Source organism: Hyposmocoma kahamanoa, unplaced genomic scaffold (genome assembly GCF_003589595.1).
Source record: "Hyposmocoma kahamanoa isolate Upper Pololo Valley unplaced genomic scaffold, ASM358959v1 204, whole genome shotgun sequence".
Classification (NCBI taxonomy): domain Eukaryota; kingdom Metazoa; phylum Arthropoda; class Insecta; order Lepidoptera; family Cosmopterigidae; genus Hyposmocoma; species Hyposmocoma kahamanoa.
The window spans coordinates 1,364,483-1,388,744 of NW_020653728.1; the positions used below are offsets into that span (position 1 = coordinate 1,364,483).

At 35.1% G+C, this 24,262-nt stretch overlaps 1 protein-coding gene across 2 annotated transcripts; it reads left to right on the top strand.

The window, feature by feature from the left end:
- Positions 1-140: 140 nt before the first annotated feature.
- On the top strand, positions 141-24,262 carry LOC113227230 (V-type proton ATPase subunit C). Of its 2 annotated transcripts, none has more exons than XM_026460123.1 (12): positions 141-280; positions 734-865; positions 3,318-3,419; positions 3,935-3,986; positions 14,171-14,268; positions 15,307-15,395; positions 16,109-16,207; positions 17,998-18,124; positions 19,012-19,143; positions 21,231-21,328; positions 22,120-22,255; positions 24,157-24,262. In XM_026460123.1, exons 2-12 carry the CDS (start codon positions 740-742, stop codon positions 24,250-24,252), a joined length of 1,155 nt encoding a protein of 384 aa, XP_026315908.1. In that variant the 5' UTR covers positions 141-280; positions 734-739; the 3' UTR covers positions 24,253-24,262. The 2 variants fall into 2 exon arrangements, with proteins under 2 accessions (XP_026315908.1, XP_026315909.1); XM_026460124.1 differs by having other exon boundaries at positions 18,001-18,124.

Below are 24,262 nucleotides of genomic sequence, written 5' to 3' on the forward strand. Positions count from 1 at the left end.
ATTAAGTAGAGTTCTGGAATACGACCCTCAATAATTTGTGTGCTTGCTGGTTGATTTTTCTCATTTTTCTGAAATAAGAAAAGTTTTTTTTACGTTAACTTTATGAGCCATAGACAATTTGACGTAAATCAGCTGTCCGATCAGTCGTTGTAGGTGGCAGCACCGCATCACGTGAATTTTCATGGCGCTGAAGGGCTAGTCCCGATTGTCTTGTGATTTCACCAAATTATTGCTGTTTCGGGCTATTTATTGTTGAACAGCACAAAATTATACGTTCTGGGTGAGTAAAGTGATGTGTTCGAATAAGTGATGTGGCCTGTTCTTGTGTAAAAGGCATTTGCGCGCGACTTATAAGTGTCAAAAGTTGATGTGACGGGTTCCAAAGAGGGTGGTTTTAGGGTGTTTTTCCCGAGGTACATCGATGCGGGCGTCAGGGTGTCTGAGCGCCGAGCGGGCGCCAATGTTCTACTCCCGATATTGATTCAGTACTCCTGCCAAATGCGTCACGTACCACGGTGACTACACCATTTAGTTAGTAACTCGTATGGGGTAAAGACACCGTTTGTTGGTTAAGTTATCGATTTCCAAAGTAAAGCAGTTCACTTTTGTGCTTACAGAGATATGATAGACCGTGTAAGGGCTTTTTTTTTATTCTGTGTCCTCATCGTCCCTGGATTTCCATTGATATGTTGAGTTACCCAAGGTCAAATACATGGTATTCATGGTTTTTCAGTGAAAAATGACGGAATACTGGCTAATCAGCGCCCCTGGTGAGAAAACATGCCAGCAGACATGGGACACTCTCAATAATGCCACCAAAAATGGCCTTAGTGCCAACTACAAATTCCCTATCCCCGACTTGAAGGTATGTATCTGAAAGTTTATCAAATTAAAAACTTTGTTTATTTTTTTTTTATTCAAATATTTTTTTACAACAACATTTTTAACAACAACATGAAACATTCAGCCAATTCGTATGTTATTGATTTTTCAATTATAGTTCTTTGTTACTGCTAAGAAATTGAATACCTTTGTGCAGGTATTAAGTGAAGAAACCTTATGGGTATCATATTTCAAGACGTATGACTAGAATTTTATATTACATTGGCTTTTATAATTATGTCATTCACCTCTTCTATAGGCGAGTGCGTAGAAACTTAAATGAATCATATTTAATTGAGCAAATCAGACAGAATCGTTCCAAACATATTTTTTTTTAATGCTTCCAGTCTTATAATTTTGATGGAAAATCTAAAGATATATTATCATTTTCTCCATAAGCTGGGTTTCAAACTATGAAAATGCAGTACTGAAAATCTAAAAACAATTATGTTTTTTATACATAATGTAATACATACTGTATTTATACATAGTATACATAATGTATTGTTACTAAGCAGTCTCAAATGTTTGTTCATTGTCAAAATTATCTTTCATCTTGTTATGAATTTAGGTCAGTATTCTTATATTCAATAAAACAGTCTTAATATTAATTTCTTGAATATTAATAAAAATATTTTCATTGTTTTGACAACCTCAGTGGCAGTTACCACTATGGGTGCTAGATCAGGGTTTGAATCCTGGTAGGACTAATTTCTGAAAAACACACAGCCTTTCTAAATTCGTGGTGTCCTCGTCTTGATGTAGTCTTGTCTTTTTTGTGCTTTTAATTGTTACCTATTGTTAGCTTTCTTTTAATTTCATTTGTTAAGATGACACTAAGTGGGCTTATTTGTTTAATAAAAAATAGAAATAGTGTTGTCTTAAAAGATCAACTTCACTGACTCATATCTTTTTAATAAAATTTGTATGTATTAAATTTAAATAATCAAGAATTTGGTTACATAAAATGTAGAGACTAAAATGTAACTTAATTGATACAAAGATTTAAAAAACAACTCAAACAAAAATTCCTCCAAATTGACTGGATTCAAATCAGTGTCTGTTGCCATGCCAAGACCACCACTTTAATAAACTGGGCTACAGACCGTGTCATCAGAAATAATAATAACAAACTAGTGGAGTATTTTCACAATAATATATATAAATATCATAGTAGTAAAATAACATGATAATTCAATAAATAAATATTAAATGAAATAATAATTAGCAAATTAACAATAAAAAATCTTTAACATTTTCCTTTTTATTGATTCTGTTTTAGTGAGTTTATTGAAAACTGGACCAAATACATGACTAGACAATAAACAAGGCTGCATTATTTTTCAAAGTGACATTAGCAGCTGTCTGTTATCTACATTTAATTAAAAATCCAAGTATACAGAAGTATTCTAGTGCCATTTAGTTACAAAAATAGATTAATTTTCTAGTTAAACTGTCAAGTACATACATACTACAGAAATATGCTTTCACATTCGCAATAACTAGTTTACTTAATAGTAAATAATTATTTTATACTTTACAAATTAATTCCACAAATATTGCATAACATAACATTTAAGATAATAGTTGTTATTTAGATGTATCTTAGCATTATGTACAGCACTACATTTTATTTTATTTTTTATTTTTATTGGATAAGGTACTGCAACAGATTACAGATCATAATTTACAACAGACAAAAACTATTCTACATGAATGGTTATAAACCTGCAACCCAATTATAGCTATACACAACACTTTAGTATATATAATAAACAGTAGCACCTAGGAATTAACTAAATATGTATATATAACAAATAAACAGCACCATTAAGAGATATTACAAAAAAGAATGAAAAAGTTACATAACAAAATTAAGGTGGTAGATTGGAATGTAGAGACTTTCTAAAAACTATGTAACTACTACTATAAAGATCATTATTAGCACAGATGTCATTATAATATCTACACATTCTGTACATCGGATTATTACTCGAGACATTTTAGATATCTTTACAAATGATATTGTCAATATTGACAATAAAATTGTGACTATAATGAGCTATTTAGTAACATAAGTTTACATGTATTGGGTGATTCTGGATCAATGATGTATATTACTTTTTCTGACTGTATCGTAAGTTAAGTCCAATACATATATACATAAGATATGGGAAATAACTTAATTTAAATAAAATAATATTTAGTTATGAATGCCAAATGTCTTAAACAGGTCTGCATCATCAAAATTCATAATTTAATATGTTGGCCTGTACTCTCTACCAAAGTATCCGCTCAATACTCATAGAATAGTAGAATGTACAGAAACCTGTAAAATAATTATTGGCTATATAGTAAGAATTGACTTTTGTTCAAATTCAAATTCATTGGTTAATAAAGAGATAAATCTTTAATAAATCATTTGCTATATTTAGGTGGGGACACTGGATCAGTTGGTGGGCCTGTCCGATGATCTTGGCAAGCTGGATACCTTCGTCGAAGGCGTCACCAGGAAGGTTGCGCAATACCTCGGAGAGGTCAGTACACATACCTCATATTCATAAGCTCAATCATTTGTTCAGTTCTTTCAAAGCATTACAATTTGGTACAATATCCACCTTTGATAGAGGCAATTGCAGTGAAGGTATAATCTAAAAGAAAACATAGAAAAATACTTCTGTTGATCACGTAACTTCCACAGGAAAACGGGATGTAATATTATTATAACCAGCTTGCATGTGTTATGATGAGTGACACACGGTACAATTTTAAGGGAAGGCTTAAGACGCTACCTTCTCAATACTTTATATTGTGTTGGATCAGTAATGGTTTCTCAAATTGCTAGCAAAGTTATTTATCTTGTAGAGGACACGATCCTCCAAGCCAATATGGGAATAGATATTTAGGCTTCAAGCAAGGAATATAATATCAAGTGGTAATTCTTCACCACTCTATGTCACCTTTTATACAATATACAAATGCCTATCTTTAAAAAAACGAAAATTAAAAAAATGTCATTTGTTTTTTTGGTAAATCCGTTTAATTTCGACAGGTACTTGAAGACCAGCGCGATAAGCTTCACGAGAACCTGATGGCAAACAACAGTAAGTGCAAGTTTAATTTTTTTAGTTTTTTTTTTCCATATGGCACTAAATATTTATTTCGTTTATCACAACATTTTTTATTCAGCTTGAACCTTTTTCAAATGTTCCTAAAGTCTAAATACATGTTTGGTGCCATCCCTTGAGATTCTATAAATATTTTTGGACATTTAGAAAGAATAAAGTAATGAATATTTAGAATTAAAATTATGAATTACGTTTTTTAAACAATAAAAGTTAATTTAAAAAGACCATTTTGCATGAAGGTTACAAAGATTAGAGGTTAAAATATTCGAGCATGTTTGGGAAATGTTAGAGAAAAGAGAGCTGTTGGAAATTCGATAAATTGTTGCCAGCATGAAAAACTAATGATAGAAAGTGAGTTATAGTAGACGAATAAAAAAATTTAAAAGCACACAGTAGTGCGAAAAATTTATAGCATGTGTCGCTGAATTTCGGTGGTTTAAATTTACGTTTTATTTTTCTTCCTTCTTTATTTCTTTTTATTAATATTTATTTTTTTTATATTTGCATGTGAACTATTTTTTTTTAATCACACAAACAGTTTCGTTGATTTATAAATGAAACTTGCGAGTGCTGTTCTATATTTAATTTTGCCAATTTTCTTATATTATTTTGCAATTGTACAATTGCACAGTATCCAAGAATGTTTATATGTATATTTTATATTTTTTTCACATTACACATCGACACTTCATCCTTCTAAAAAGTTAATCACCTCACTTAAATTGTCACTAACATTTTATATACGTAAACATTTGTATAGAATTCTGTATTCTATCAATAAATCTTTTGAAAAATCTATATTATGAAATTGGCACACAAAGATTTGTTGATAAATAGTTTACATGTCTTAAAAAATGGCTAAGAATGTTGAGTGGACAGTGCTAAAAATGTTATTTTTATCAATTTACAAATTGGTTCGTTTACATGTGACTATTTCGAACCTTTATGTATTGCAACTCTGCTCTGTACATATTTACTATTAAGGAATGACTTGAATTTTGTGAATATCTTTGTTGCCTTTGTCTTCTACCAATTTTTTTTTTGTACTATTGTAAGTTTGTTAGGAACGACGTTGAAAATTTAAAAGAAAAGGGTAAGTAGTATAAAAGAAATTGGGGTAACAAACTTATTGATGAAAAAAGGTATGAAATCAAATTTATCTAGTCCAGAAAGTTTATGTGATTTGTTTATTATTTTAAATTATATTTATATTATGTTTTCACTATTAAAGGATAGGATATAATGTGCACATAGTGTATAAATAAATGCACGTAAGTCGACACGGTTTTACAATTTCATAGATCATAATTTGGAATATATAATATTTTTATAATTTTTATTTGCTTCTTTTCTTATATTAAAAGGACACGGCTGACACAGTAGTATTTTTAGATATAATTGTATATAGAATGAGAATGTTAGACTTTCGGATTGCATTTCAGTGTCTGAAAAATGGAAAAAAGTTTGCGGCAGTGAGTAAAATTTGTAGTGTACGTAAAAGCTTCAAGTTTATATGTTGGGCTTATATGTTGAGGCTTTCTAAATACGCCATAATATGTTTATCGTGCTGAATTTTATTATAAATATTATTAAGTAAATACAGTATGCTGCGAAATGTACTAAGTTTATTTTACGACGGCTCTAAACTTTTAAAGCAGTATATATAATTGATAATTTCGTAAATATATTATTTTTATTTTGCATTGACTTCCGGCTTGCTATTTACAAATATCTTTGGATATAAATATCGGAAACATCATCTATGACATCGTGAAGGGCGTACCTGGAATTATAAAAAAAAAATGTTTTGGAAAACATAGCCGAGAACCTAAAATATTCTTTAATGTTTATGGTATTCATCATGGCGGCCAACCCGTCATCTATTTGATGGAAAGTGGAAACAGTCGCTTGAACATTTACGATACTAAGAAAGTATACTTAACTTATACTTACTTTCTCGCAGATGGCGTCGTTAAAAACTAAAAACAAATTTCTGCAAAAAGCACATAGAAAAATTCGTAAGGTCCGCTGTTCCTTCCGTGGCTTAGTTGGCATAACGTCTGGCACGGTCTGTTGGAAGACGTTGGTTCGAATCTAACCGGATCGAAGGATTTTTTCTAAGCGTTCGATTTTTGTATTAATAATTATAACAAACTAGTGGAGTAATTTCACAAAAATGATTGAATATCATGGTGGTCAAACATCGTGCCATTCAATAAACTTAAAGATTACAAAGTATACTTAATATTGCAAAGGTGTTGCCGGCCGTTGTGCTGTTTATATTTCGACAATTAAACACGCATTCATAATATTACGATTTTTATACCTGTAAATGTAATTTTAACATCAAAAACTATTTGGTATATTGTTTCACAAGGTTCTTACGCTACTTACTTTGTAGGAAAAATATTTGCTTTTATGAAACAATAAAAATTTGTCAAATAGTTTATCACATAAAATTTTTATATTATGTACAAAGTTGCACTTTCAACATTGTGTCTTTGAAACTTAGATTCCATGCATCAACGCTTTACCATGGAACGAACTTAGGAGTTCTGTATCCTGTATGATCTAACAAACAAACAAATGAATTGGAGAATCCTTTGAAAATGCGACTTTAATTAAATAGCATTTATTTGTGTTCACTTTCTAGGTTTCAATATGGTTTTCATGTTTCGTAATGAAGATCACATTATGTGTATTTGGATTACTATTAGATGAACTACGTTTGCACAGACATGTCATTACGATATTTTAACAATGTCCTCATGTCATTGACGATCGCAATCACTGCCTCACAAGACATTCATAGCTTAAGCCATATCGAGCTTCTACATATTGTCTATGCTTTGCACTTCTTAATTTTTTATTATAACTTATTATTTAAAGTCATTATTTTAACAAGTTTATTTTTATAAATATAATTTTTATTGTTTGCTCCTATCCCTAACACAAAATCCTTGTTATTTTTAGTTCACTCCCATTTTCAAAGCGTGAGGCGTTTACTACTAATAAAAACCGAAATTTATCGCAGTTTTTATAATCCATTTTGCTCGTAATACGTTTGAATTAGAATGCAGACAAGCGGTAGAATAGCTGCATAGGAGCCGTAAAGGCGGCGTTATAATTTGATTATACAGCTTGAATTGAAATAGATTTAACTAAAAATCGATAGGTGAAGCTCCAATAACAACAGTTGTAGACTTGCGGTATGGTTTTCAAGTGGCGAGCACTAGTTGGAAGACGCAGTGTAGGACGGCCTTCCGTCTAGGTGGACCAATGACCTGACGTCGTTCGTGGTTGGATTCAAACGACCCTGAATCGTATGCGGTGACATTCTATTGGTTAGGCATATGCTATATGGACGTCTTCAGACTGATGGTATTATTGAAGCTCCAATGAGGACTGTGGCGAATCTAGGCATCGACTCTTACGCGGATCCGGGCGGGGGCGAGCCGCCGCCGACGCCAACGTCGCCGGTGTGCGACTCCGCCTTCTCAGAGCATGGCGGCTGCTGGCCATGCGAGCACCGCGACCATTCACACTCGCACTCGCATTCCGAGTGCGAAGCCTTCCAGCCCTCGCAGCCTTCCAGCGGCCGCAGCTCGCCACACTGGGATGACGACGAAGATGACCGGCCTCATCACATACTATCGCAAGGTTTAGGATTGTAACCCTCTCTGACCCGAGCGCCTGATCTTAGAACGTCATTTGAGCACACGTTCGAACATTAAGGGTAAGGCCAGACGAATGTAATTTTGTGACTTGTGAGTTGAGTTGCGTAATTGACGTTGCATTCGGTTTCATATAAAAATCCGGTATGTGCTACGCAACGACACAAAATTGACAACTGAATTTTGGTCGCACCGTGTACAGTGCTGGTGTGGGTGGAGGAAGAATTGAGGGAAGAGGTCACTTTGGTATTGGTAGCGCGTGAGTAGAAACGTTTCTTGCTCCATTACACTATATGGCACAAACACCCCGTACAAATGCATAGAAGCAATTGAATGAAATAAGTTCATCTGGCGCTACACCCGAATTTCAGTCTAACGTAAACTACGCGACTCAAAAAACGCGACTCACAACTCACAGAATTACGCTCATCTGGCCTCACCATTAATATTTCTACCGACATAAAGTCTACAATACTTAAAAGTAATGGTCGAGTTAAATTGCCAAGAAGACACCTACTACACCTTTCATAGCCGTATAATATTGCTAACGTCAAATTACTCAGTAATAATAAAAAAGTGAATAAATGAAAATAAATTATTTGATGCGCTCAAACGGCGTTCAGACAACTCAAACTCTGGTAGGCCTTGTAATTTGACGTAGGTTGGACAACGTATTTTTTACGTACAGCGCTGCCTGCCGCGTACTTTTTGAACCTTTTATTACGAGACGTGTGATAGGATTTTGTGAAGGCAGTGATTGCGTATTCAAAGATTTCATTACACTCATACGAGCACTTGGCGTAGTTGTTACTTACTTTGACAGACAGATGGCGCTGGCCGTATAAAATTTGCTGTGTCGGGAGCGCCATCCTGAATTTTTGTGTTTCCTTTTTAGATATTCACTGTATTTTTACACTTGCAGTATTTATTATTTCATAATAAAACATTTGTTATGATTCTTAAAGTTTATGGTGACGCTGTATCCTTCACTGGAGCTAGTTCCCCACAAGTGTACGTTTAAACACCATGTTATGTCAATGTCGCTTTGACAGTCGAGCTAAGAATAATTTTGTAATCTGTAGTTAACATCAAAAGGGGCGTTTCGTGAAATATTGCATTTTTATTTGCCTTTGTTGTTAAAATAAAAAAAAAAGGTAAATAAGAGTGATAAAACAACGTGTATGTGATTTATAAGTTATATAAAAAAAATTAAAACAATGTAATCGTGAAGTAATATTCATGAATTGAAACCCTTGTAGAAGCTTATTTTACACAAGTGTGTTCTTTTAAGCTACCATTTTTATTTTTAAGTTTTTATTTTGCCTTTGATGTCTTTATTGTCAATAGTCCATGTTGTCTGATCCTACTAATGTAATACACTTTTAAATATTTACTGTATTTTTAATTATGCTTTTTTTAATCTAAATCAATATGTTTAAAGCATTTTTCTATTGTTTTGAGAAAAAAAAAGGTCATGACTATGTTATAGTACATTTAATATTATCATATTATATATTTTTCTGGAAACCAAGAAAACGTAAGTTATTCCTTTTTTTGTCATCGACCTAATCACGAATATCCGTAGCGTGGAAGCTATCATTATAATTTCATTTGAAACAATAGGCGCGCCTCGACCTTATTGAAAACAAAATTAAGTGCGATAAAGAACTATTTTTCACTTCAAACTTAAAAAACAGGATTCGATAATTATCAAAATATTTATTATCCTTAATAATCCTAATTAATTATCCATATGAATTCTTAAAATGAAAATACTTATTAAGGAAATAAAAAAAATATTAACAAACAGCTCAGAAATTACTTAGTGTAGGTTTTTTATCAATACTGAATAACTATAAAAAAACAGCTTTCATTGCATAAATATTAAGTTATAACAATGTAATAACTGTCAAGTGTATTAACGTGATAATTATCAATGATAACTTTCACTTTGAACATTGTAAAAAAATAACGTTAACATTTGTGCAATAGTATCAAATTTGACCTTGTCAACAGTTAAGTGATCTCAAACTTAAATACTTTAGTTTTTTTTTATTTAATGTCCAATACGTATACAAAAACTCCGTATTAATTTAACGACTGTTAAGAAATCAATTAAAAATCATATTATTTCACATTTTTCTTCAAGTTTTCAGTTAGTGCTTTTTTCCAGCGCGCTATGGAAGTCTCGTAAAAGCTATTAACGCGTCGACCTTGTGCTGAACAAATATTAACGTAACAACTGACGAACTTTATGCTGGGAATAGTGCTAATTAATTAGTAACACAAAATGTCACACAAAATTTTTAAAAAAGTTAACATAAAATGTCAAAGATCTTTACTTCGTAACGGACAGCAAGTGTTCATTACTATAAATAATCGAAATAGTTCCAAACATGGCTTGCTTTTGATTTCATAATTACCTACACTTAACACTGCTTAAAAACGCAAGCCCCACCGCCAAGCAATCTGCGCGCGCCTGACCCGTCGCGAACGTTAAAAACTTTTTTTAGTAGCATTAGAGTTCCAAGTGAAAGTGTTCGTCCAGGGAAGTACTGCCACCTTACCTATTTTTTCCACCTACCAGTAGTGTGAGCATTACTGCGTTCTGATTTGAAGGGCGCTGGTCAAATTACAGGCACATGGGACATGTCAGTTTATGTCCCAGGGTGACGGCCGCAGTGGCAATGCCCCTCAGATCTTTGTGATTTAAAGCGCTGAGTGGTACTGCAATTGTTATATATAGATAGACGTGTCACTTACCACCACGTGGGCGTGTTCGTCCCGTCACTTGGTCTCATAAAAAAAACGCTTATAAAAGTTCCTAAAGCAGAAACAGAGGTCTGTTGCATCACTAATTTATATAAAAATAAATCAACATTCATTTGGGATATTGATCAATACCATCGACCATGCTAGCCATTGGCACGTTTACCAAAAACAAAGAGCGACGATAAAAATATAATGGACTGTCTGGTGTCTAGTCACGTCTGCTTTTATGACGTTCCAATTAGACAGCAAATACACCCATGGACTTATTTACAGAATGGCTAAAAAAAGATTGGATTATGATAACAATATTCATATGAACCATTGCCGACAATATCAGAACTATAGTTGAAATCAAAAGACGATTTAAGTGATTCTGTTTTCAAATTAAACGTTCTGATAAATGTGGCCAAAACTTTATATACAGGGCGCACTATAAGTTTCAGGAACTGGCCACTTACATAAACAATATTTAAAAAGTAATTACAACATTTGAAAATGGAACTCTTTAGCTATAGAATACAGTTTGTTTTATCTGACTGTCACTTGTTTTTACATTGTGGCGTCATTTTAGAAATTGGTCTACATCACCATGGATTTAACTCATGAAAAATTTCGTAGTATGATTTTCTACGACTTTAAGTGTAATTTACCAGCTCAGTGGAGCTTCGCTCGGCTTCAAACTGCTTTTGGCGATGAAGCACCATGCAAGACGACTATTTTATAGCTGGTTTGCAGAATTCAAACGCGGTCGTATGAATCTCAGTGACGAATTTCGTGATGGTCGCCCGTCCACTGCTATGAACAACAAAAACATCGATGATGTGCGCTGCATGATCAAAACAGACAGGCATGTGTCATACCATGACATTCGGGCATCTTTAGACATAGGCACGAGTCAAATACAATCAATACTACACAAACATTTGGGTGTGAAAAAGCTGTGCTCTAAGTGGATCCCACACAATTTGACTGAGGCTCAAAAAACGGATCGCGTCAATTGGTGCAATGCCTTGCTTACCAGATTCAACGAAGGGGCGTCAAATTTGGTGTGGGACATAGTAATAGGTGACGAAACATAGATTTATAGTTACGATCCCAAAACAAAGCAGCAATCCAGTGTATGGGTCTTTCGAGATGAACCGAAACCAACCAAAGTGGCGCGCGTGCAAAGTGGCTCTAAGCGGATGATTGCTTCTTTTTTTAATAAAACTGGACACGTGGCTACTGTTGCTTTGGAGTATCGTTGTACCGTGAATAGTGATTGGTACACGAACATTTGTTTGCCGGAAGTTATTTATAAACTCCGTAAAAATAACCAAAAACGCCGTATCATCTTGCACCACGATAATGCCAGTTCTCACACGGCCAGACAGACAAATGAATTTTTTAACGTTGACTTTATGAGCCATCCCGCGTACAGTCCCAACCTGGCACCTTGTGACTTTTATTTATTTCCAAAAATTAAGAATCAGTTACGCGGACAACGATTTTCATCACCTGAAGAGGCTGTCGAAGAGTATGAAAAATATGTTTCAGAGATTGTCACAGAGGAGTGGCATAAATGTTTTCAAAATTGGTTCATTCTTATGAAAAAGTGCATTAGCGCTAACGGAGTATATTTTGAGAAACAAGAAATTCATTTCTGACCACTTTTTTTTTTATCATTCCGGAAGCTTATAGTGCACCCTACGTATGAACGTTGCTAGCATATTAGACCTTTTTTTAGCGTTCCTCTAAATATGTCCATTATGTATATTTTAAGTAGGATAGTTTTGGCAAGCTGCCAGTTTCATTATAGTGACTATTGAATGGCAATTGAAATAAACAGTTGGCAAATGCACGGGGATTAGTATAGAGAATAGTAAATGGAAATTTGGAGTACATAATTAGCAGACCTCGAATTAGGCAGAGTATATTTATATTGCAAGTAATAAATATAGAGTGGATAATATCTCCCTATGAAATCTCAGAATAATTAAATTTATGTTCTTATTAACAATAATAAAACTTTTCTTCTAAATACACTACCGTAGTAAATAATTCTTATTACACAGCAAATGTAGAAAAAAATAATACAAAACAATAATTCTGGAATTTCTGATGGAGTATTATGCACTCTATTATTATTTCTTTGAAGTTTAAGTAAATATACCATGACTATTGCGATTTCATTTTAGTATGAATAATAATAGTATAATATAATAATAGTATAGTACTACTCTCAAGTAGAGTGTCGTGGGATCGAGTCCGGCTCGGCTTGCAGCTCTGTTTTTCAGAATTTATGTGCGAAATTTAATTCGATTTTAGCAGGCGAAGGGAAACATCCTGAAGAACCCTGCACACATCTGCGAAGCAAATAATTGATGTGTGTGAGGTTCCCAATACGTGTTGAGCCCGCGTGGGAACTTCAGCCCAAGTTCTCTCATTCTGCCTGTGCTCAGCAGTGGGCTAACTTTTTTAAAACGTAATTATAACATGTCAGACAATAACACTAATTACCTTTTCTCAAACTAGGGAAGTCCTGGTGTACTTATAGTACTAGAGCGACGGAATTCACTCCGTGGCATTACCCAGAACGCCCAGACCAGAACCGATTTTCATTTCCCAAATTGGTGCTACCCAAGACCTGATCTAGTGATCACACTGCAAACCGTTCGGCCACCGGGGTCACCAGAATGAAAACATTAACAAATATTGGATTTTTTTATTTAAATCCTAAATAGATATAATTATTCCAGAAGACAACAGAATTTAATTGTAAACTAACATAAGACAAACGAAATTGAAAAATATACTGTATCCTCTAAAAATATAACAATGTTTTAGGGTTGAGTATAAGTACCATTTGCTTTGCATTTTGATTGTCTCGGTCAATTGATTGCATTTGCATGTGTTACATTGAATGTTTTGCATGAATAGTGTTAAGATTAGTATGAACAATGCCGTGAATGTTGAATGTTGCATGGTATTTTTTAGATGCTAAATTGTTTTTAAGATTGACTAGAATTAATTTTTGCTTCCAATTTTCAGTTCGGCACTAATTCTGTTATATACGTACAGATTTTTTTTTTTGGGTTACGTTGTTTTAGTATTCAAGTTATACTAAGAACCATTAATTGCTGATTAGTTAGAACATTGTATAGATGATTTTTTTCATTTGATATAAAGTAATTAAAGAAATTTATAAATTTTCGCGAACTAATAAAGAAGTTTTTTACGCTAATGTAACTTGTTTCCATATGATTATCATGCCCAAAGATTGCAATAAGAAGCAACGTAACAATTTTAAGTATTAAATTTGATTTCATCATTTTGTGATTCTTCGAGAAGACTTCATTGGTATCAGTTTCTTTTTGTTTTCAGTGTTTAATTGACTTTCTGGTACAATGTTCTAAAAACAAAGCTAATTATGTCATATTTGATAAAAAGTAATTTTGAAGAATACAAACCTACTTTTAAACCTTGTTAAGTAGCGGTAGCGAGTAGAATTGGCATAGTTGCATTAGTAGATCTATTATTCTAGTAATGAATATTATACATACACATTTAGCAACAAATTAGAAACTATAAAAAATAATGAATCAATTATATTAGAATTTTTATTCCCGTACTCTTCAAAGTTACTCAATAACGTATCATCTAACATGAATTCATAACTATATACATTGCGTCGTGGAATCTTTATTCAGCTGTAAAGAAATATGAAATTTCCAGGCGATCTGCCAACATACCTCACTCGCTTCCAATGGGACATGGCCAAATATCCCATCAAGCAGAGCCTGCGCAATATCGCCGATATCATCAGCAAACAGGTACATAATAATAATCACCAGTTTAGCCGAAAGAGCAAGTGTCTTAAGCCTCGATTACTATCAGAATCGCTGTCGCCAGAATTTATACGTTCGTAATTTAATGTTGATAAAGATTGGTTGTAGTTTCTAATTTAAAAAGAAATAACAAATTCGCAAAATCGTTGAAAGTTAAATACCTATTATTACAAGGTACGACGTTTTGACTTTATATTGAAATTTCAATCGATGTGCTGTCATCTAGCGGTTAATTGCTGAACGACGACGAACTCGAGATGGTTAATTAGTTGTCCAAAAAAGAAGCGACCTTATTGCAGTGGTATTAGGTTTACTTTCGATAAACAGAAAATTTGAAATTTATTAAAATTAAATAAAATAAGACTAAATGATGATACGAAACACTACCACAGATAATATTACAAGTGCGACTATTATTTTTGTACTCCGAAGTAGCGAAATAAGGCATTTTTCTACAATTTTAGAAGTTTTGCGAGAAATAATTGACACGATCGTAACATACAAAGCGTAAATGGAGAACTGAGCTCAAGTATGCGGAACTCCGCGCACTGTTGCCACACGTCTCACGCCAACTAAGCACTTCTACTGTATTTGTTGTTCTGTGGCTGGACCGGTCCACCTTGTGGATGTTACCCACGCTACGTCTTCCGGTACGCGGTCGCCACTCCAGAGCTCTTTAGCTTCATTGCTTTTTCTGCGAGCATTGTGCCACGCCCATTGCCACTTTATTTGTTTCGTGGATATCCTCATTTCTGAATCGATGTTGCAGTGAAACTAACTCTCTCCATTGCCCTTTGGGTGACCATTATAATAATAATAATAACACCACATTATAATAATAATCTTTGGGGGATGCTTTAGTCTAGCTGTGGACGTCTTCCAGCTGAATGTTGATGAGGAAAAATCATGTTTTCAGAATATCAGTATGCTATGACCATTGTTAAAAGGTTTTGACGACAGTTTTTCTTTTTATCCTAATTTATATCTTGTTACTGTTCGTTTAAAGTACAATTTATGTTACAGTGCGGTCAGATCGATGCTGATCTTAAGACCAAATCGCAAGCCTACAACGCACTCAAGGGTAACTTACAGAACTTGGAGAAGAAACAAACGTGAGTTTTGCACACACTTGTCTACCAATCAAAACAATGGGATTATGTTTTGCATTCAAAAACACACCCTGGTATTCAAGATCCTAGATTCGGTTGCACAAATTTCGACTAAATTTTAAGTCTTAAGGTAATTGGATCATTTATTATCTGGAACTTTTTATGGCACACTTGTTCAAAGGCAGTACACTCAGAAAAATTTTTTCCTCGATAGATCGAAGGAATTTTTTTTCTGAGTGTTCGATCTTTGTAATAATAATTATAACAGACCAGTGGAGTAAGTTCAATAAAAATTTAAATACAATAAATAGCGACATCTCTAGCCAGGGTTGGTTGCTGTAAAGGTATCTAACTAAGTGACGAAATACTTAAGATTTCTCATAGATGGCGCTACGGCTAAAAAGTCGTTGATAAAACCAAAAACACGACAACAAAAGCACATAGAAAAATTCGTGAGGTCTGCTGATTCGTTCCGTGGCTTAGTTGGTATAGCCTCTAACACGGTATGCTAAAAGACGTCAGTTCGAATCCGGCTGGATCGAAGGATTTTTCTAAGTGTTCGATCTTTGTATTAATAATTATTACAATATACCATCAAAATGTTTCTATACCTAACGTGTGGCCGGATACGGTGAAACTATACCTATTCCGTTATTTCCATACAACCTGTGTCGTACTGTGTTTCTATAAATAAATTATTTATGAATTTGCAACAGTGGTAGTCTGCTCACCCGTAACCTGGCGGACTTGGTCAAGAAGGAGCATTTCATACTCGACAGCGAGTACCTTACCACGCTTCTCGTCATCGTGCCCAAGTAAGTTCACACTCAACTTTCACATTATTACGTATACAGAGTTATTTGAAAAAAATTAACAATGTTGCAGGATTATATTTATACTTTTGTTCCGTGACTTTTTATAATTCATGACATTTTACTTTCGCACAAAAAAAACTAATTAAATAGATCGCGCGTGTGGGGGTAGTCGGGGAGGACGCTTACACTTTGGAACTTACTACCCATCGAGTATATAACCAGAAATAGAGACGAAATAAGGGCCATCCAACCCTGGCAACTCATCAGTCAAATCATCAGTCAAGCCATTTAGGCTACTTCGAGGGGTCGTGTGGCGACTAAAAAGTGATCGGCGACTATGCGATATTTAGGCTATGTTTGAAATAGGAAAAGGCGATTGTAGGCGACTTAATAAAATGTCTGGGGAATAACAAACTTGATTGCGGATTTCATTTGGGGGTTTGAATGGGGAATTGGGGAAAAAAGATAGTTCATATTCCCCAATTTCCGGCAGCAGGCAGAATTGTAGAATTGTTTTCCTTTATTTCCAGTGATTTTATGGCTTGGGCGAATTTCGACTACTTAACACACATCAATTGGCGAATTAACGCAAAAGTCTGGCAACACTGCGTCAAATGGCACTGATATCACTTTTAAATATCAACTTTCGTTGGCGCAGAAATCACAAATTAGACAGCTGAAATAACACAGCGCCAACAACTGACCTGTGTACGTCTCCGTATATTCCAAAGATATTCTGTATTTATTGTAATATACCTATACCTTTATTATATATCTCTAACAATGGTAGCTGTTCCATTCGGTGGTGTGGGAAAAACATCAAAACATCTGATTACAAAACAAACGGAATCACATTTCATCGGTTATTAAATTATGCAATTTTTCAATTATCGTCCATTATAACAAAGATCAAGTTAAACTGGTATACTTGAAGTGAAACAATTGACGGGTGTCGTCATTGACTTACAATTATATGGACGTCGGGTCCGCGCTAAAAAGTGTCCGCACTTGTAAGGCGCTAAAATCGTATACAGAGCGCCAAACTCCGCTTTAGTCTTCATTTGTTCTACTGACAGCGCGATACTGCGATGACATTACAATTTAAATTTCGAATAGGTTGACTTGGGACATTTTTTTCGTGGTTTTTGTATTACACCCGTCGTCCATTTATTTGTAAGTCAATGGGTGTCGTCAATTGTTTCGAATTCAGGCTGACCAATCGAAGCGCAGTTGTCACCGTAATGATACGGCAGAACAGTTTTTAAACAAATTAATGACATTTCGTCTCTATATCTGGTTATATACTCGATGTTACTACTTTACTGTACTAAAAATAATAATGTTTCGACTCTCCACGAGGCATCCTCAGGGGTTGATGATTGCTCGACACTCGGGCGAAGAAACACGGGTCGGGTATATTTTTTAAGGTGGTTTGTGACTGTATGTGCGCTTGTGTTATTTATTTTATTAATTTTATGCGGAGGAAGAGTGGGAAAATGAACTGCATAAAAGAAATATTCAACGCAAGCGCAGCAATTTCGCCCGATTTAACCATCACTGAGTTCGCGGAGCAGCAAATTAATTTTCTTCTATTTTTATTCCTATTCTTTATGGTCAGCGAGTCTATTATCACTCTCATACTCTCGACCAATCATTGTCCCTGAGTTAGTAGGGCACGAATCGAGAACACCCATGATCCCAAGTACATGTCGCGGTGTAACCCAGGGTGCTGATTGGTCAATTTTAAATTTTGCCTGAAGCATTCTAACCATCAAATTGGTCTATTCCCGGAGGTCGATGTTCAACGATTGGAACGCTAACTACGAGAAGATCACCGACATGATTGTACCGCGCTCCACTCAGCTCCTCTACCAGGATAATGATTACGGGTTGTTTTCTGTTACTCTTTTCAAGAAGGTAAGATTGCAATGAATATATTCTGATGATATTCTACAGTATTATGAACATTTCCCAATTAATTCTGAGCTTTCTCCGTGGGCAAGTTTTTGTGTTTCACGAGGTTGAAGTTTATTTATTATTAATTCTAGCTTTTAATATTATGTATTTGAGACCACGATAATTATGGACAATTGGCACACAATTTACTTTAGTCCCAAATTGTCCAAAATAATTATGAGCGTGTCCTAATTCTAAATTAGTAATTCTGTCGTCAACAATAACTTAGGATATTATACGTCTCACTCCTGGCCACTGGGTTCCTGTTATCACGCTAGACCCAATGTAGATTAGAATAAAAAAATATTTCTTCATGACTAACATAACAACACACAAAAACTTGTACAGTTAACAAAAAAGGAAAAATAAACAAGTTAACAAAATTTCAAAGTCTTAAGTAGGGCTACTTTTAATTAAAAACTTAAAGTAAAACAATGAAACAATAAAAGGCCTAATACCAATCTGGAGACTGACGCTGTTTTTCCTCGTTATGTGGGTTGGGGACTTCTCACGTTTTCCTAGGGATGTAGACTACCACCGATATGCAAGTTTCATGACGTTGATTTTTCTTCATCGTTAGCCTCAACTAATATTAATTTATTAATGACGACCTCTATGGCCTACCGATTTACACTGTGGGCTCTGGATACGATGTCCGGGGTTCGATTACCGGCAGGAAAAATTTGGGAAAATCTGGGAAGTGCCCCAGAATTCCGTTGCTCTGGTATTCATAGAATGCCTTAGTTCGAGACCAGGCAACTGAGTGGTTATCGGGCAAATATTATTATTATTCGTCTTTTCGTATTATGTAAATATACATTTCTAAAAGAATATGAAAAATGATGCAGGTGGTGGAAGAGTTCAAGCTGCACGCCCGCGAACGCAAGTTCGTGGTGCGCGAGTTCTCGTACAACGAGGCGGACCTCGCCGCGGGAAAGAACGAGATCACCAAATTGGTTACCGACAAAAAGAAACAGTTTGTGAGTATTTCTGGTTACTCTTCTTTTTTAAATGTTGCTAACTACAAGTTTTCATTTATTTGCAAATGGCATTTTTACAAATAAATAGTTGTAAATACCAGTATAAATATAATAACCACTGCTGTGTGTACAGTGATTATTATTTAAAGATTATAAAAAATGGATAAATATAACAGCAGCGTTATGAATATATTTGTTTTTTTTTAAATCTAAGAAATTGTAATGCGTATGATAGGATTGTTACAGTTTCAGTTACTAGCAATTCCAAATTGTTGTACGGATACTGCGATTTTATTACTACAGTATAACCTATTTTATATTACTTACTATCAGTGATGGGCAGTGGGTTAAAACCCAATCAGCCCGCCCGAGTTTTAGCCGGATTTTTATTCAAAGACCTTAACCCATTTCCGCCCAAAATCGTGGGCAGAAACAGCGAATACTGAATTTGGTATGGTTACGTATCAATAGTCCGAAATGACATTTTCCAGAAATAACTTTTGCTCGAATTTTCATAACCTCGAAAGTAATTTAGAAAGGAAAATGTTTTGTTTTTAAACCTAACTTAACCTAACCGAACCTAATCGTGTCTTTGCGATAAACATCCAACATATCCTGAAAGAACAACGGTTTCGTTATAATTAGGTTTTCGGTGTAATGAAAATTCGAACAAACGGTATTTCGGAAAAAAATTCACGTTTATGATAGGTTACCACCCACGTTGCAATCCTGTGAATTCTCACTATTAAGGAAAGAGAATTACGATTCGATTTTTATGAAAATCGATTCTAGTTTATACGATCGAACGATTTTTTGTATCTGTTTCAATGCAATCTTCAAGCGATTCTATAGAAAGGCAAATTATAATCGTCTAGATCACAAAGCAATAAATTTTGTGATTATACATATTTAGGTGTATATAGTTTTTGCCCTCGATTTTGGGCGATAATGGATTTTAATCCGATTTAAACGCCGGGTTAATAATCTTTATTATGCCTAATATTTCGACTGAAATATTACGTTATTCTGAATTCGAAAATACAGGCATTTGTAACTTGCCAGCTTATGTCTCAGGACGACAGGCGCAGTGGTAGTGTCAGATCATTGCGACTTAAAGCTCTGAATGCCACTGCAACTGCTATGGACTGTGTCACTTAACACCATATAAAATATTTATATGTTCATATGGACCATATTTTAGTGAAAGATTTAGAAGTTTATTATTTAAATTGATATATTTTTACTAAATAATCAATCTTGGCGATGCATTTTGGTGAGACAGCTTTAGCATAGACAACGAACTGCCTCCGTGGCCGAACGGTTCCCATGCCTGCCTGCCACGCAAAGGTCCCAGGTTCGATTCCCGGGCCGGTAGAAATAGTTGTATGGCCCACATTTATTTCTCTCGTGAGTTTGGGTGTAATTTGTGGTTGTCTATGTATGTGTCCATGTCACCCGCGACACAGGGTTTCCCTAGTGGGGGGCTATGTTGAGTGTGTGCGTTATTTATTTATTTTTACAAGGGTTTCGTTACGTCATAAAAACAAAATACTATTCAGTAGTAACTCACCTTAAAAATAACCCTAAAAATTGAAAACGTGCAGTTAGGCGGGAAAAGACTCGTACACGTTACTTTGACATATCACCTGACTTAAATTGTTTTACATTTTTGTTTTCCTCTCTATCTTCGATGTTTTTCGTGACTGCGATTATCAGAATCTCTCAATGTATTCAGCATTTTGTTGTTTTTTTAATGTCGTTAATGGCATTTTAATACTCTCTTTATGTGTAATTGTAATAATAATAATTAAATAAAAATTATTGTAATATTTTTCGTAGAAATGAAATATTTGAAGTATAGGACATGAAACTATTTTTCCGGATTTAAATTTTAAATACCCTGCCATTGGTTGAGTGTCAACCGTGACCATGGGACCTGTAAAGGGCCCGAAACCTCGGTTTGTTTGAAAAACAAATATACGCGATTTAAATCCGGAAAAATAGTTTCATTTCCTATGTGTAACAATCGCGAAAACCTAAGAACTCGATATATTTGAAGGAGTTTTAACTCCAGTTGTGTATTGCAGGGTCCTCTGGTGCGATGGTTGAAGGTGAATTTCTCGGAGTGCTTCTGCGCCTGGATTCACGTCAAAGCTCTCCGTGTTTTCGTTGAGTCCGTATTAAGGTACGTTGTCGCAATTTTTTTAAAATAAATATTAACCCATTTAATAGGGTAGGCAAAGGTACCGCCATACAGCCTCTTCATATATTTAGACGAAAGCCAAAAAAACACTGCAAAACAAAAAACCAAGAAGTGGCCACGTACTGCATATATTTTAACTAATCATTCTTTTGGTTGCCTATCAGAAGTCCGAAATGACATTTTTCAGAAATAATGTTTGCTCGAATTTTCATAACCTCGAAAGTAATTTTGAGAGGAAAATGTTTTTTCTTTTAAATCTAATTTAACCTAACCTAATCGAGCCTAATCGTGTATTTGCGATAAACATCCAACATATCCTGAAAGTACGACAGTTTCGTTACAATTCGGTTTTCGGGGTAATGAAAATTCGAACAGTTATTTCGGTAAAAATAAATTCGAATTTGTGATAGGTTACCCATTCTTTTTTTAGAAAGATTTACTTTTAGGCCGATTTAACCAATCGAGGCAGTATAGCGTTTGAGTAGCGTCCTATTAAATTGATATTTTAATTAGCAAAAATATGACGTTCTTTTATTTAACTCATATTTTTATAACTCAGCGGCGAGTACCAAAGATAATAGAATTTTGGTTCAGAACTAAAAAGAGCGCCTTCATGATAATGCCTGAAATTATAATTAGCAGATTAAAATACAGGCTTGCTTTACGAAGGCGGCTAAATGTTAACGAGAAGAAACTTCCCAAAGGTGACAGCAGTAGTAGGGTAGAGTAAAGCGAAGTTCTAGCCAGGGTAGTACAATTGCTTGGCTCGGCAGATACGGGCTGCCGGTGAACTTCCAGGCGGCCGTGCTGGTGCCGTCGCGCAAGTCCGTGAAGAAGCTGCGCGACGTGCTGCAGCAGCTGTACGCGCACCTCGACCACTCGGCGCAGCAGAGCCACGGCCAGCAGGAGGTCAGTCCACCGCCAACCTTCAACACTGGCTCCATCATTTGATTTTTAATTCGGGACTTTCACGTATAAAACATATTTTATTACAATGTCCATGGTCTCGAAGGGACTGAAGAGGCGGGTGTCAGCATCTTCTAGCCGTGCGAGTTTTTCTAACTACCCGCACTTGATCTTCATTATTTGTTTATTTTAGGGTTGTCACAAGGCCGACACGCAACACTCACGGCATCCGGCGACTTGCGACACTTGATGTCGCTTACATTTGCTGATAACTTGATCCCATGACGATGAAAGCTTAAAACCGTCTTCTCGGTTGAAATTACGGTGTTTTTTTTTAATTTCAATAGTTTCACGTACGATTCTACTATAGCGACGACGTTCTGTAGAAAGGTTCTTGGGATTATGAAGCTCAATACAGTGGTGTGTTATTGAAGATTTATTGAGCTGACGGTTCTTAACAGCCGCTTTTCAGTCCCTCCGAGGCTATGGATGTTGCAATACGTCCGAAACGTCGAGGTAATTAAAATATGTTTTATACGTGATTAAGTCCAGAATTAAAAATCAAATAATGTGTGAAAATCGTAAAAGCATAAATCAATATACTGACTCCACTTATTTTTCCACACTTATTTTTTATTATACGACATTATTTAACTCGCTCTTTATAAATCTGTTTCGTCAATTCGTTCATTCGTTCTTTATACATGTCTGAACTACACATATGCGCCGGTCGTAATATCGGCATCAGCGTGATGGTTACCTATCAGAAGTCTGAAATTACATATATCCGAAGTAACATTTGCTCGAATTTTCATAATAGAATAGAATATAATTATTTATTCCAAGGCACGATCCTTAGTAATGTTAGTAATGCAGTAAATGTTTCTTACGTGCTATGGTTAGTACAATACAAAATTGTCATTGTCACAAGTGTCATTGCACCCAATGTAGTTGGTAGGGGCAGTCCAGCCTGATGGCACCAACGGCACACGCATCATGAGTGAGGCAGCCCTCTTGTGAATAATGACATGAAAGCCATCTCAATAATCATAATCTCGAAAGTAATTTTCCGCGGCAAAACATTTTTTAGGAATATTATAAAACGAAGCTAAACTAATCTTTTTATTTGTGATAAGCATCCAAAACACCTTGAAAGAATAACGGTTTCTTTATAAATCGGCATTATGAAAATTCGAGCAAACGTGATTTCGGGCAAATGTTAAATTCGGACTTCTGATCGGTTAACGGTAAACGACGTGAAATCGGGATCGGAAAATATATGTTGTTTAAAAACACGCACAAAGGTACCTGTATGTTGTATGAAGGAAAAAAAATTCATAGGCCTCTCACAGGTGGCGCTATGGCAAAAGGTTTGGCGAAAAAGCCTCTGGTTCGACTAGATTTGTTTTTTTTCAATGCTCTACCTTGATATAATAGAAAGAAAAAATCCTTCAAGCCGACACAGGATTCAAACATGCGACCACGGGATTCCGTCCCCATTATTTTACCAACTAAGCTACAGGTCGAGTTACTAAGTCGACGAATTTCTTCTATGTGTCTGTTATATACGAGTTTTCGGATTTCGATACCGTAGCGACATCTGTGAGAGATTTCATGAACCTTCTCACTCAGACGGTAACTTTTCAGTTACCACAAGCAGACGTTAGTGTCGCTATATTAACACGTATTATTTGTTTGTTTTATTTACTACGCTACGGTGTCGAAAGCCGAAAACTCTTGCAAAAATATATTATACTTGGTAAAGCAATGGGGATGGAATCCCGTGGTCGTAGGTTTGAGTCCTGTCGGGTCGAAAGATATTTTCTTTGTGTTCGATCTTTGTATTTAATAATTATAACACATTAGTGGTTAACCTGCTATAATGTTAAAAAAATTCTTCACAGAGCGCTGAATTGGCCGGCCTCGGCTTCGGCCAGTCGGAGTACTACCCTTACGTGTTCTACAAGATCAACATCGACATGGTCGACTCGAAACCATAAGTGACACCTT